We start from the raw sequence: 13,614 nt of genomic DNA, 5'->3' as shown, positions 1-13,614 counted from the left end.
ACGTCAACTGTTTATTCATTTCCATAGGTACTGCCTGGTCTGCTGAGTTCCTCCTGTGTGTCACTCTGGATTTCCAACATCTGCAGAATCTCTTGTGTTTATGATTTTCTACTAAGTTCTGTTTTCTCATTGTGTCTTTATTTGCTCTACAAACACTTCCACTTTGTCAGCCCAGGTGCATAGCTTGGTAGCACGTTCGGCTCCTATAACATCCCAGGACTGAGTACATAAGAGGAGTATCTAACCACAAGGCAATAAAATCTTGTAATGTGGAGTTAGAAACCAAAGGCAAATCTCCCTCATTGTTTTCAGCCAATAAATTATTTCATATACAGGAGCAAATTGCTCAGTTTGTTTTTATATTTCCTGCCAGTGAATTTATGAGTTGATAATTCAACACATATAGCGACATAATGTCCAATTGCTGTAAGGCAAGTGGTGTAGCAGTTTATCTTGCTGCCTGACAAGTGGCATCGGTTCGATTCTCACCTCAGGTACTGTCTGAGTGGAGTTTGCACATTCTCCCTTTGACCATCTGAAGTTCCTCTGGTTCTGATTTTCACCCACATCTCAAAGGCATGCATGTAGATCATTTGACTGCTCCTTGGTTTTGTTTTAAGAGGGAAGAAAATAAAAAAGAGCTAAAACATATCACCCACAAAGTCCTAGTCAGCTTTAATGCCACATTAAACCAATTCCATCTGCCTGCAGATGGTCTACATCCCTCCATTCGCTGTCTGTTCATGTGCCTGTCTGTTGCCTCTTAAATATCCTTATCATACCTGTTTCCAGTACATCATTTGGCAGCACCTGTCAGGTACCTACCACCTTCTGTGTAACAAGCTTGCCTCACAAAAGCTTCCTCCTTTCCCCTTAAAGCTATGGCATCTAGTATTTGACATTTCCATCCAAGGATAAAGATTTTTTTTAATTGAGATACTGTGCAGAATAGGCCATTCCAGCCTATTAAGCTGCACCGCCAAGCAATCACAGGGCAACTTACAATGGCCAATTAACCTGCCAGCCGGTAAGTCTTTGGGCTGTGGGAGAAAACCCGTACAATCACAGGGAAAACGTACCAACTCCTTACAGGCAGCGACGGGAATTGAACCCAGGTTGCTAGTCTATGAAATATCGTGTTAATCACTATACTTCCATGCTGCCCCTATCCTATCTAACTACCCTATCCAAGTCTTCATAATTTTATATACTTTTATCAGTTTACCTTTCAAACTCCGAAGCTCCAGAAAAAAAGCAATGCAACTTTGTCCAACTTCTCCTGATAGCTAACTCTCAAATCCAGACAACATCCTGGGGAACATCTTTCGCATTCTCTCAATAGTCTCCATATCCTTCTGTAAAACAATAACCAGTACAACATATAAAGCTATAGGTAACTTAAATAAAGTAACCTATACAGTTGCAGCATGACTTGCCAACTTTTGTACATAATGCCCCAATCATTAGAGACAAATATACTGTTTGCCCTCTTTACCACCTTATCAACTTGTGTTGCCACTTTCAGGGAGTTCATGGACTTACACCCCAATCCTTCTGTGCATTAATGCTCCTAAGGTTCATGCCATTTACTGTATACTTTCTCTTACATTTGACCTCACAAAGTGTACCATCTCTCGTTCATCCAGATTAATGGATGGACATGCACAAGAGAATGAGCTCCAGAAATACAAAGAATATAAGGGGAGGGTAGTGATTACTCCCAAGATGCCAACATGGATCTGATGGGCAGAGTGGCCTCCTGTTGTACCATTATAGGGATAAGAATAAGCTACATTAAACAATGCAAACTTATCCTCTGACTTTATTCAAATAAATGTCCCACATATGATAACATTGAGGGCCATTACTTCTCCAAACTGATTGAGCAGCTCCTCCAAATGGTTAAGTCAGTCAATCATCAATCAGCTTACCAGTGCACAAAAACATTTTTATTTGCAATGCAATACATTGTGTAAAGAAATGGCATTAAAACGCTCAAGTAAAGTGCAAGTTTGATTATTTCTACTAATTTCTCTGGGTAGCTCTGTGACCTTCGATCAGAAAGTACTGGGCACATCCCACTCCAAACATGTTAGTACTGAGTCAGTGTGGCACCGTTGGTGTAGATGCCTCTCACATATAGCGTTAAACCAATGCTACACCTACTCCTTCATTAAAGATTCCATAGTGCGATCTGAAGATGAATGGGGGAACTTCCTCATGTTCCAGGAACAAAGTTTACCCCTTGAATCATTTTACAGAGGTATAGTATCTGACAAAGTGCTTCTTGTGGAAGTTTGCTGTGTGCTAATAGGCCACTGCATTCCTTACAGTGTAACAGTGACTACACTTTGGAAGCATCCTGCGGGCTGCAAATCCCTTTGACACATGCGTCGTTCTTGGAAAGTGCGGTAGAATGCCATTCCTTTACATAGTAGACATCCAGTATGTAATGCACTGACAAAGATGAGAATTAATTACGCTTTTGTGTCAACTATCAGTTTTTAAAACAATCAGCAGCACAGATCCCATGTGAGTTTTCTCATGTACAATCCTTAACTTGGTAACACTTTTAATGTCTCCAGCCCATTGGATTAAGTAAGTGAAAGCATATGTCTTCCACCACATGCCTTGCCAAGATGGCTAAAGGTATTACTTATAACATCAGCTCACATTTTAATGTACTATACTTCTCCCTGACCCTTTCTAATCTGACTTCCTTCCTTTGGCCCAGTTCCTTTCCTATTTTTTTAAATTCACCTTCTCTCTGACCCACACAAGTGTTACAAGCATTTTCTCAACAGGATTTCTTCCGTGTTTTCCTTTCACAGGTTTGAAACAAAGTCAGTTCTTGTCCTCAGTGAGTTCAGCCTCCATCTAAAGTCAGCTTTGCTTGCTTTCTGGGGAGTTTGCTGCCCTTCTTACCCCACCCACTACCCCAGTCCCCCCCCCCCCCCCACACATACTTAATCTCTCACATAAAATACAGTCCCTAATCTAAATTCACAGCCACTGCCACAATTTGATACCTCTCAATACCTTACCTGTCCCTTAAGCGTTTGACCATCAGCCACTCTGTCTGTCAGTTTATTTGCCACTGAAACCCCTATTGCAGCTTGTTCCAGACTCAGCCATTGTAACACGTTCCTGACCAGTCTCCCGTGGTTCTCTCTCTATAAATTAGACGTTTTTGTACAAACTCACCACAAGTCCAGTTCGCCATTACCCTTGTGCTTGCTGTCTAACATGGCATTCTGGTTGAGCAATATGCTGATTTTTTAAAAATATTCTTCTCTTTTTTAAATATTTTTGTGTGTTTCTTATTGTTGGATCTTAATCAGCTCAAGTGCCTCTGTGGCAATATTAATAGCCCTGCCAATGCCCCATATTCAGGAGTTCCATCCATAAACATCTCAACCCCTCTCTCCTCCTTTAAAAAGCTCCTGAAAGCCTACTCTTTGATTAACCTTTCTGTCCGCGGTCCTGATCCCTTCTCAAGTGACACGGCTTCAACTTCTGCTTTTTAGAACTTCCATGAAATAGGATTGGGATATTTTAATGGCTTAGTAATGCTATATGTGTGTTACTTGCCGTTGTAATGATGATGCCAGTTGCTTGCACAGGAGTAAATGCAAGTTCTTAGTTGACCGTCTAAGACAGGGGGTTCCAATTTTTTAATGCCATGGACATCTACCATTAACAGAGTCTGTGGATCCCAGGCTAGGAACCCTTGGTCTAGGAGAATAACATCATTTGATTAACACAACCTTTGCTCCCCATGTTTGTCTTTTCCAGGTTAAAGCAAAAAGAATGGAAATCTGGCAGAATTACATCCAGCCCAAATTCTGTCTAAACCAGCACCTGCAGCTTAACACGAGGAAATCTGCAGATGCTGGAAATTCAAACAACACACACAAAATGTTGGTGGAACACAGCAGGCCAGGCACCAGCTATAAGGAGAAGCACTGTTGACATTTCCGGCCGAGACCCTTCGTCAGGACTAACTGAAAGGAGAGATACTAAGAGATTTGAAAGTAGTTGGGGGAGGGGGAAATGCAAAATGATAGGAGAAGACCGGAGGGGGTGGGATGAAGCTAAGAGCTGGAAAGGTGATTGACGAAAGTGATACAGAGCTGGAGAAGGGAAAGGATCATGGGACGGGAGGCCTCAGGAGAAAGAAGGGGGGGGGTGGAGCACCAGAGGGAGATGGAGAACAGGCAGAGTGATGGGCAGAGAGAGAGAGAAAAAAAACTAAATAAGTCAGGGATGGGGTAAGAAGGGGAGGAGGGGTATTGGTGAGACCCGACGCAGACTGGGAGACCGTTTCGCTGAACACCTACGCTCGGTCCACCAGAGAAAGCAGGATCTCCCAGTGGTCACACATTTTAATTCCACGTCCCATTCCCATTCTGATATGTCTATCCATGGCCTCCTCTACTGTCAAGATGAAGCCACACTCAGGTTGGAGGAACAACACCTTATATACCAGCTGGGTAGCCTCCAACCTGATGGCATGAACATTGACTTCTCTAATTTCCGTTAATGCCCCTCCTCCCCTTCTTACCCCATCCCTGGCATATTTAGTTTTTTTTCCCTCTCTCTCTGCCCATCACTCTGCCTGTTCTCCATCTCCCTCTGGTGCTTCCCCCCTCCCCTTTCTTTCTCCTGAGGCCTCCCGTCCCATGATCCTTTCCCTTCTCCAGCTCTGTATCACTTTCGCCAATCACCTTTCCAGCTCTTAGCTTCATCCCACCCCCTCCAGTCTTCTCCTATCATTTCGCATTTCCCCCTCCCTCCACTACTTTCAAATCTCTTAGTATCTCTCCTTTCAGTTAGTCCTGATGAAGGGTCTCAGCCTGAAACGTCGACAGTGCTTCTCCTTATAGATGCTGCCTGGCCTGCTGTGTTCCACCAGCATTTTGTGTGTGTTACCTGCAGCTTATGCTAACATGAGACCTATTCTGAACAAGACAGTACAGTAGCCATCACTGTCTCCCAGCTCTGAATCAGGTTATGGTTTCAAGTCCTATTCCAAGATGGATGTACTGTACAATGCTTAGTGCAGTAGTGAGGTGGTACTGCTCTGTCAATAGTGTCATCGGTCCGATGAAATATTGAGGCCATGCCTATCCTTTCATGTGGATTTAACAGTGAGGCAAAAAGCAGAGGCCTTGTATCCTGGGCCCACATATGACTCACATCCAATATTCCTGAAAATCACCAGGCTGCACACAAAACAGCTGCTATGTTCCTCACATTACAACTGCGACTGCACTTCAGAAGTGATTCACAGACAGCGGGATTTCAGACATCCCAGTCATTAAAACTGAGATGGAAAATCACTTTAACAAAAGATTTCAGCTATTTTTAGTTGCAGAAATAGTGTGATTTCTTCCCTGCAGATCTCCCATCTGGGAACTACATCCAGGAGTCGCGATCACGTTGCTCATTCCTCTGTGAGTTGGGGCAGGACTGCTGCGATGTGATGGCAAGCTGTAAGTGTGGCACAAACACAGGCCAGTACGAATGCATCTGCGAGAAAGGCTACTACGGCAAAGGACTGCAGCAGGAGTGTACAGGTAGGGCTTTCCTTCACAATGCTTCAGAAAGCTCTGGAAGAACCTTCATGTCGGAACACTGATTTTGATATTCTACTGGAATCAGTCATTCAATCTTCTAAATATTCTTTATCTGGACACGTTTTTTTTAAACCTCCATATTTAGAATTATACAGGCCTCAAACACTTAAACTGCTTTTATTTAACCTGCCAATAGAATTGCAACAATCAGCATTCACTTTGTGCTCAAACAAAGTTATTAAAACATTGTTCTAAATCATATTAAAATCATATTAAAAAAAGAGATCAAGAATATAAGGAGCAGTAGCACAGCTGTTTTTTTCACCTTAATGCTACTTCCTCTCTTTTCCCTGGTGTCCAAAGATCTGTGGAATGCAGTAAGTTAAGAAAGCTACTCTCCCCCAAATCTCTCAAGGAGCAGAGGGAAAGATATGAAATTATAATGGTAGTCATATCCCATAAAAGAAGAAGTAAATTTCAGGATTGGATGTTCTCTTCAACTCAGCGTTCACTAAAATAGGAAGTTCCAAAAAAATAATTCACTCAGAAGAAATATTTCCTCATCTCTTTCTTAACTGTCCCAGTCTGTGTAATCTAGACAGTTCAGTCAATAGCAACAGACTCCATCTCCAGTTTCTTGGCCCAGTCTGTGGTGTTCTGAGGACTCTGTATGTGATCTGTTTGTGCCTCACAGCTTATTCAACACAATGTGATAGTCCTTCAGTACTAATCAAACAGCATCCACAATCAATCTGAGTACCAAGCTAATCTTCCCTTCATGTTTTTCTGTTGACATTTGGACAGATAAAGTACTCATGTTCTGTCAGTAATAAAGAAGTCTGATTAGCATAGCATGTGCAGTAAGCTTAATGAAAAGGCTGGTCTTCACCTGCCCAATAATTTTGCAGGTCTATATATTTACCATGTATATAGATCAGAAAGCGACTGAAGAAGAGGTTTATCTTGTATGTGCATCGTGCAGATAATGGTTACATCTTCCATTGACATAGAGCCTTTGAAGTAGGAAAATCCCTGTGTACTTACTAGCGAGTTATCTGTCACGATTGATGATTCATCACACAAGGAGATACCAGGACAGATGATCAAAACCTTGATAAAAGAGCAATGTTCTAAAAAGGGGGGGGGGGGGGGTGGAAATGTTATCAACACACAAAATGCTGGTGGAACACAGCAGGCCAGGCAGCATCTATAAGGAGAAGCACCGTGGACGTTTCGGGCTGAGACCCTTCGTCAGGACTAACTGAAAGGAAAGATACTAAGAGATTTGAAAGTATTGGGGGGAGGGGGAAATGCGAAATGATAGGAGAAGACCGGAGGGGGTGGGATGAAGCTAAGAGCTAGAAAGGTGATTAGCGAAAGTGATACAGAGCTGGAGGAGGGAAAGGATCATGGGACGGGAGGCTTCGGGAGAAAGAAAGGGGGGAGAGCCCCAGAGGGAGATGGAGAACAGGCAGAGTGATGGGCAGAGAGAGAGAAAAATGGCCACACATTTTAATTCCATGTCCCATTCCCATTCTGATATGTCTATCCATGGCCTCCTCTACTGTCAAGATGAAGCCACACTCAGGTTGAAGGAACAACACCTTATATACCGGCTGGGTAGCCTCCAACCTGATGGCATGAACATTGACTTCTCTAACTTCCGTTAATGCCCCTCCTCCCCTTCTTACCCCATCCCTGACATATTTAGTTGTTTGTTTTTTTTCTCTCTCTCTGCCCATCACCCTGTCTGTTCTCCATCTCCCTCTGGTGCTCCACCCCCCCCCCTTCTTTCTCCTGAGGCCTCCCGTCCCATGATCCTTTCCCTTCTCCAGCTCTGTATCACTTTCGCCAATCACCTTTCCAGCTCTTAGCTTCATCCCACCCCCTCCAGTCTTCTCCTTTCATTTTGCATTTCCCCCTCCCCCCACTACTTTCAAATCTCTTAGTATCTTTCCTTTCAGTTAGTCTTGACGAAGGGTCTCGGCCCGAAACGTCGACAGTGCTTCTCCTTATAGATGCTGCCTGGCCTGCTGTGTTCCACCAGCATTTTTTGTGTGTTTTCGAATTTCCAGCATCTGCAGATTTCCTCGTGTTTGCTCTGGGGAAATGTTAAAGAGGATCAAGGAAGAAATTCCAGGCTCTAGGCTTGTGGCAACTGACAGCATAAACGATGTGGAACCCAGAATTGGAGGAGTATTGAGATCTCAGAGGTTTGTAGGGATGAAAGAAATTACAGAGGTAGGTCAGGCAAGATCTAAAAAAAAGCATGAGAATTTTGAAGTTATTGGTATCGCTTAAGCAAAAACCAGCAATAAGCAGAGAGTGATGGGTAAGTAGGATTCAGCGTGAATTAGGATACTGTTGCCATACCCACCCGACCACGCCAGCCTCCGGGGGTTAAACGCTCCAATTCTCCGGATTATGGATAGCTGGCATGGTCACCTTAAAGATTCTGGTGTGCCTAATTAATTGGCAGCCATGTTTTAGCGCCAAGATGTGGATATTTAATTAGCACCTGAACTCAAGCTTGGTGCTTATTCATTAGCTCAACTTTGGTTCAGTCTGTGAATGTGTTCAGGATTTCTGAATCATTTGGATTCTCATCTAGTCGCGTCAGGTTTGTGTCTAGCATCTAGTCCAGAACCCCGTTCTCTTCTCATTCTCAAAATCTTGTCTTTATGATACTCCAGCACTTGGGTCCTTATCATCCTCACCTAGGCCTCTCGTCACAGATACAGGTAACAGAATCTGCAGAAAGTGGAACAATGTGTTGGACTAGAAAGGTCAAGAGGTACTCATGCAAGCATGAGGATTTCAGCAGCAGATGAGATAAGTTAACATTATGACGGTGAAGACATGAATATGAAATCACAAGCTTAACTGGGTCAATTGCAAACAGTTGCTAGAGAATTTTCGAGTCAATACCTAGGGAACAGAGTCAGTGATGGGAACTAATGACAAGGGATTTTTTTTCCTTTCCAATATATAGAGGAAATGTCCGTTCATCCAATATTGGATGCTAGATCAGTAGTCAGACAGGTTTATTGAATACCATGACACAGCTCAAAATACTGTACCTGGAGTCAGTACTGAATAGATATATACAAAAATCTAACCAAATAAATTGAGCCTTCATTTCAAAATTTAATGAATACAGAAAATTCATAAAGGCAGTGCATGATATTTAGCGTAGTTAACAAATGATGTCTGATAGAGCACCAATTATATGTTTACCTTAGTCTGAGCACTTGATGTTTTTAAAGGATTATTACCGTGGTAACAGTATTGCAAATGGAACTCTGAACTTCCTTTGATTACTCTTTATTTTACGGACTTTTAATTGATTTGTGGGATATGATGATTACCTCGAGGCATCAGAATATATACCAGAATTAACTTTATTTGCGTCAGTTTCTTTCAAAATGAAAGACTCTTTCATCCTCCAAGTGAATGAATCCTGTGGGAAAGAATATTGGTGGTGAAGCCTTCTGTTGAACTAGCAATTGCTTACTAAAATATTACTTAAGAGCAAATGTTTGGGAAAACTAACAATCTCTCATAATATTGAGAAGATCTTTCCTTGCAATAGCATAAATGGGACTTCACAAATTCAAATTCAATATGTGATGAAAGTGATTCTTGATCCAAACAATAATATCCTCTGCATTGGACAAGACGAATGCAGATTGAGAGACTGCTTTATAGAATATCTCAATTCAGTTCACAAAGATGACACTGAACTTCCAATTGCCTGTCATTTTAATTGTCTATTCCACTCTCATTTTGACCTCTTTGTCTTTGAACTTCTGCAGTCTTCCGACAAAGCCCAGGGCAGACTCAAGGAATTGCCACTCATCTTCAGACCTGGTGCTTTTACAGCTCTCAGGACTCAACATTGAGACAATTTAGGATACCAGTCATTCTGAGTTAAGTCAGATTGACCGGTTCAGTTGAGTGGTTACTGACTGGAAACGTTGACACAACTCCTCTCTGCACAGTTGTTGTCTGTCCTGCTGAGGACTTCCAGTACTCAGTTTGTCTTTTAGATTTACAGTATCTGCAGATTTTGCCTTCAAGTTCATATTTTGTCATTCCAGCAATGTTTTCCTTTTGTCTCTTCCTCTGATCTCTTCAAATGTATCAGATCAAATTAACAAACCATCACCACGCGCTCTCAGCTGACACCACCCCACTTGTGTCTTTCAGGACTTAGTCATTTATTTAGCGATACATCACGGAGTAGGCACTTCTGGCCCTTTGAAACGCACTGCCCCAGCAACCACACAACCCCAATTAACCCTAACCAAATCATGCCACAATTTTCAATGGCTAATTAACCCGCCAGGTACGTGTTTGGACTGTGGGAGGAAATCTTGGAAAAGCCACACATTGCACAGGGAAGAAGATGATTCCTTACAGAATGCTGCCGGAATTGAACTCTGAATTCCAGATCAGCCGGAGCTGTAATAGCACAATTCTTATGCCCATAGAGAGTCAGAGAGCACTATAGAACAGAGACAGGCCACCGGCCCATCTAGACTATGCCAAGTTGTTATTCAGCTGTTATTTTATCAGTCTCAGCTATTTTCATGTAATTTGAAACTGAATTATTGAAATATGTTTCTCATTTTAGATTAACTTCCTACCTTTTTATTTTTATATTTATCTGCTTCAAATTTATTTTGCTGTAGCATTTCCTCTATATCCTCACTGTCCAATATGTTCTGTAATCTCACAACTGATTCTTCTAATTCCATTTCCTCTATATCCTCACTGTCCAATATGTTCTGTAATCTCACAACTGATTCTTCTAATTCCATTCCCTCTATATCCTCACTGTCCAATATGTTCTGTAATCTCACAACTGATTCTTCTAATTCCATTCCCTCTATATCCTCACTGTCCAATATGTTCTGTAATCTCACAACTGATTCTTCTAATTCCATTTCCTCTATATCCTCACTGTCCAATATGTTCTGTAATCTCACAACTGATTCTTCTAATTCCATTTCCTCTATATCCTCACTGTCCAATATGTTCTGTAATCTCACAACTGATTCTTCTAATTCCATTTCCTCTATATCCTCACTGTCCAATATGTTCTGTAATCTCACAACTGATTCTTCTAATTCCACTTCCTCTATATCCTCACTGTCCAATATGTTCTGTAATCTCACAACTGATTCTTCTAATTCCACTTCCTCTATATCCTCACTGTCCAATATGTACTGTAATCTCACAACTGATTCTTCTAATTCCACTTCCTCTATATCCTCACTGTCCAATATGTTCTGTAATCTCACAACTGATTCTTCTAATTCCACTTCCTCTATATCCTCACTGTCCAATATGTTCTGTAATCTCACAACTGATTCTTCTAATTCCACTTCCTCTATATCCTCACTGTCCAATATGTTTTGTAATCTCACAACTGATTCTTCTAATTCCACTTCCTCTATATCCTCACTGTCCAATATGTTCTGTAATCTCACAACTGATTCTTCTAATTCCACTTCCTCTATATCCTCACTGTCCAATATGTTCTGTAATCTCACAACTGATTCTTCTAATTCCACTTCCTCTATATCCTCACTGTCCAATATGTTCTGTAATCTCACAACTGATTCTTCTAATTCCACTTCCTCTATATCCTCACTGTCCAATATGTTCTGTAATCTCACAACTGATTCTTCTAATTCCACTTCCTCTATATCCTCACTGTCCAATATGTTCTGTAATCTCACAACTGATTCTTCTAATTCCACTTCCTCTATATCCTCACTGTCCAATATGTTCTGTAATCTCACAACTGATTCTTCTAATTCCACTTCCTCTATATCCTCACTGTCCAATATGTTCTGTAATCTCACAACTGATTCTTCTAATTCCATTTCCTCTATATCCTCACTGTCCAATATGTTCTGTAATCTCACAACTGATTCTTCTAATTCCATTCCCTCTATATCCTCACTGTCCAATATGTTCTGTAATCTCACAACTGATTCTTCTAATTCCATTTCCTCTATATCCTCACTGTCCAATATGTTCTGTAATCTCACAACTGATTCTTCTAATTCCATTTCCTCTATATCCTCACTGTCCAATATGTTCTGTAATCTCACAACTGATTCTTCTAATTCCACTTCCTCTATATCCTCACTGTCCAATATGTTCTGTAATCTCACAACTGATTCTTCTAATTCCACTTCCTCTATATCCTCACTGTCCAATATGTTCTGTAATCTCACAACTGATTCTTCTAATTCCACTTCCTCTATATCCTCACTGTCCAATATGTTCTGTAATCTCACAACTGATTCTTCTAATTCCACTTCCTCTATATCCTCACTGTCCAATATGTTCTGTAATCTCACAACTGATTCTTCTAATTCCATTTCCTCTATATCCTCACTGTCCAATATGTTCTGTAATCTCACAACTGATTCTTCTAATTCCATTCCCTCTATATCCTCACTGTCCAATATGTTCTATAATCTCACAACTGATTCTTCTAATTCCATTTCCTCTATATCCTCACTGTCCAATATGTTCTGTAATCTCACAACTGATTCTTCTAATTCCATTTCCTCTATATCCTCACTGTCCAATATGTTCTGTAATCTCACAACTGATTCTTCTAATTCCACTTCCTCTGTTGGGTCCACATCATCAAACACATTCAAGTTATGTTGAATATTGAATTGAATTGAATGATCTTTATTGTCACTATACATAGGTACAATGAAACTCTGTTTGGCTTCCTCTCAGGCAATCAAACAAAGCGGTAAATAAAAACAAGACAGTAATAGAAAAACAGTATTAAATAGTTAAGTAGCAGAAAATAAGTTGCAGCAGCACCAGAATGTCACAGTAATGCACAAAGTGCCGTTAGTGCAAGTATTTGAGTCCTTGTGTGTGCTGACAGTCATTCTTCTATGGGAGTGGTATGATGGAGGCCGCAGCTCTGGGGTAGAAGCTGTTCCTCAGTCTATTTATTCTGGCTTTTAGTGTCCTGAACCTTTTGCTGGACGGCAGCGGGTCAAACAGGGAGTGGCCGGGGTGTGTGGTGTCTCTGGTTATGCTGATTGCTTTCCTTCTGAGTCTGCAGGTATAGATGGTGTCCAGTCCTGGGAGTTCCATCTTGATATTTCGCTGGTACATCTTGATACAATGCAGGTCTTGTTGCTCAGCAGCTGGCATACCACACTATGGCGCTGTTGGTCAGGATTGTTTCAGTTGTGCTTCTGTAGAAGTTAAGCAACAGCTTTTGTGGGAGTTTGGCCTGTTTCAGCTTTCTGAGGAAGAAGAGTCTTTGTTGTGCCTTTTTTACAAGCAGCGAGGTGTTGATGGTCCATGTCAGCTGTTTTGACAACATAACTCCAAGGAACTTTAGGTTTTCCACTTCCCACTACCTTACCGTGTATATCTGATAATATGATATGCAATGATTCTATATTCAAAAATCTCTACCTCTTTAACCAGCTACAAGGGCAAATCAGAGGGTGGGTAACCTGTGGTGAGTGACTCTCCTCCTGACTTACTCCTTTCTACAGGCACAAGTCAGGAGTGTGATGGAATATTCTCTGTGGCTGGGGCTTTGTCTTATGTTCATTCTGTGAGAGTAGTTTTGGATTACAGAAGACTCATGCCCCACATCAACAAGGCTTGACACTAAACTGTGTGAATTTCTTGGCTTACATTAGCTTGATTGGAGCCACACATTGAAATAATGCTTTCAAAGGAGGACTCCACTCCTTTAGGACAAAGTGGCTGGGTGACTGAGGAGAAGAGTTATATCCCAGAATGTCGGGGTTTTAGGGGAGTGGAAGTTACTACCCGCATTCCTGTTGTGAGTCAAGGTGTTAACTGCCCTGCAACTGGGTAGAGGGCTGGGAGGATGGAAGGGTGCAAGTTTCCATCATAACCAGCAAGATTATTCACTTCCCTTGAGCTACCAGAGACTGGAAGACCCAGGCAAATGGAGTTAATACTGGAAGACAGGTACAAAACGCTCCTTTATTGTAATATTCCC

The 13,614-nt window shown here is 41.6% G+C and overlaps 1 protein-coding gene across 1 annotated transcript in view; it reads left to right on the top strand.

Moving 5' to 3' along the window:
* The window catches only part of svep1 (sushi, von Willebrand factor type A, EGF and pentraxin domain containing 1), a 289,678-nt gene that overhangs the window by 25,581 nt on the left and 250,483 nt on the right, over positions 1-13,614 (top strand). The window contains exon 3 of the mRNA XM_073048583.1: positions 5,403-5,579. Coding sequence (XP_072904684.1) covers positions 5,403-5,579 — 177 coding nt within the window. The remainder of the gene's footprint in view (positions 1-5,402; positions 5,580-13,614) is intronic.

This window comes from Hemitrygon akajei, chromosome 6 (genome assembly GCF_048418815.1).
Source record: "Hemitrygon akajei chromosome 6, sHemAka1.3, whole genome shotgun sequence".
In the NCBI taxonomy this organism is placed as follows: Eukaryota; Metazoa; Chordata; class Chondrichthyes; order Myliobatiformes; family Dasyatidae; genus Hemitrygon; species Hemitrygon akajei.
This window is presented reverse-complemented; position numbering and strand designations above follow the sequence as displayed.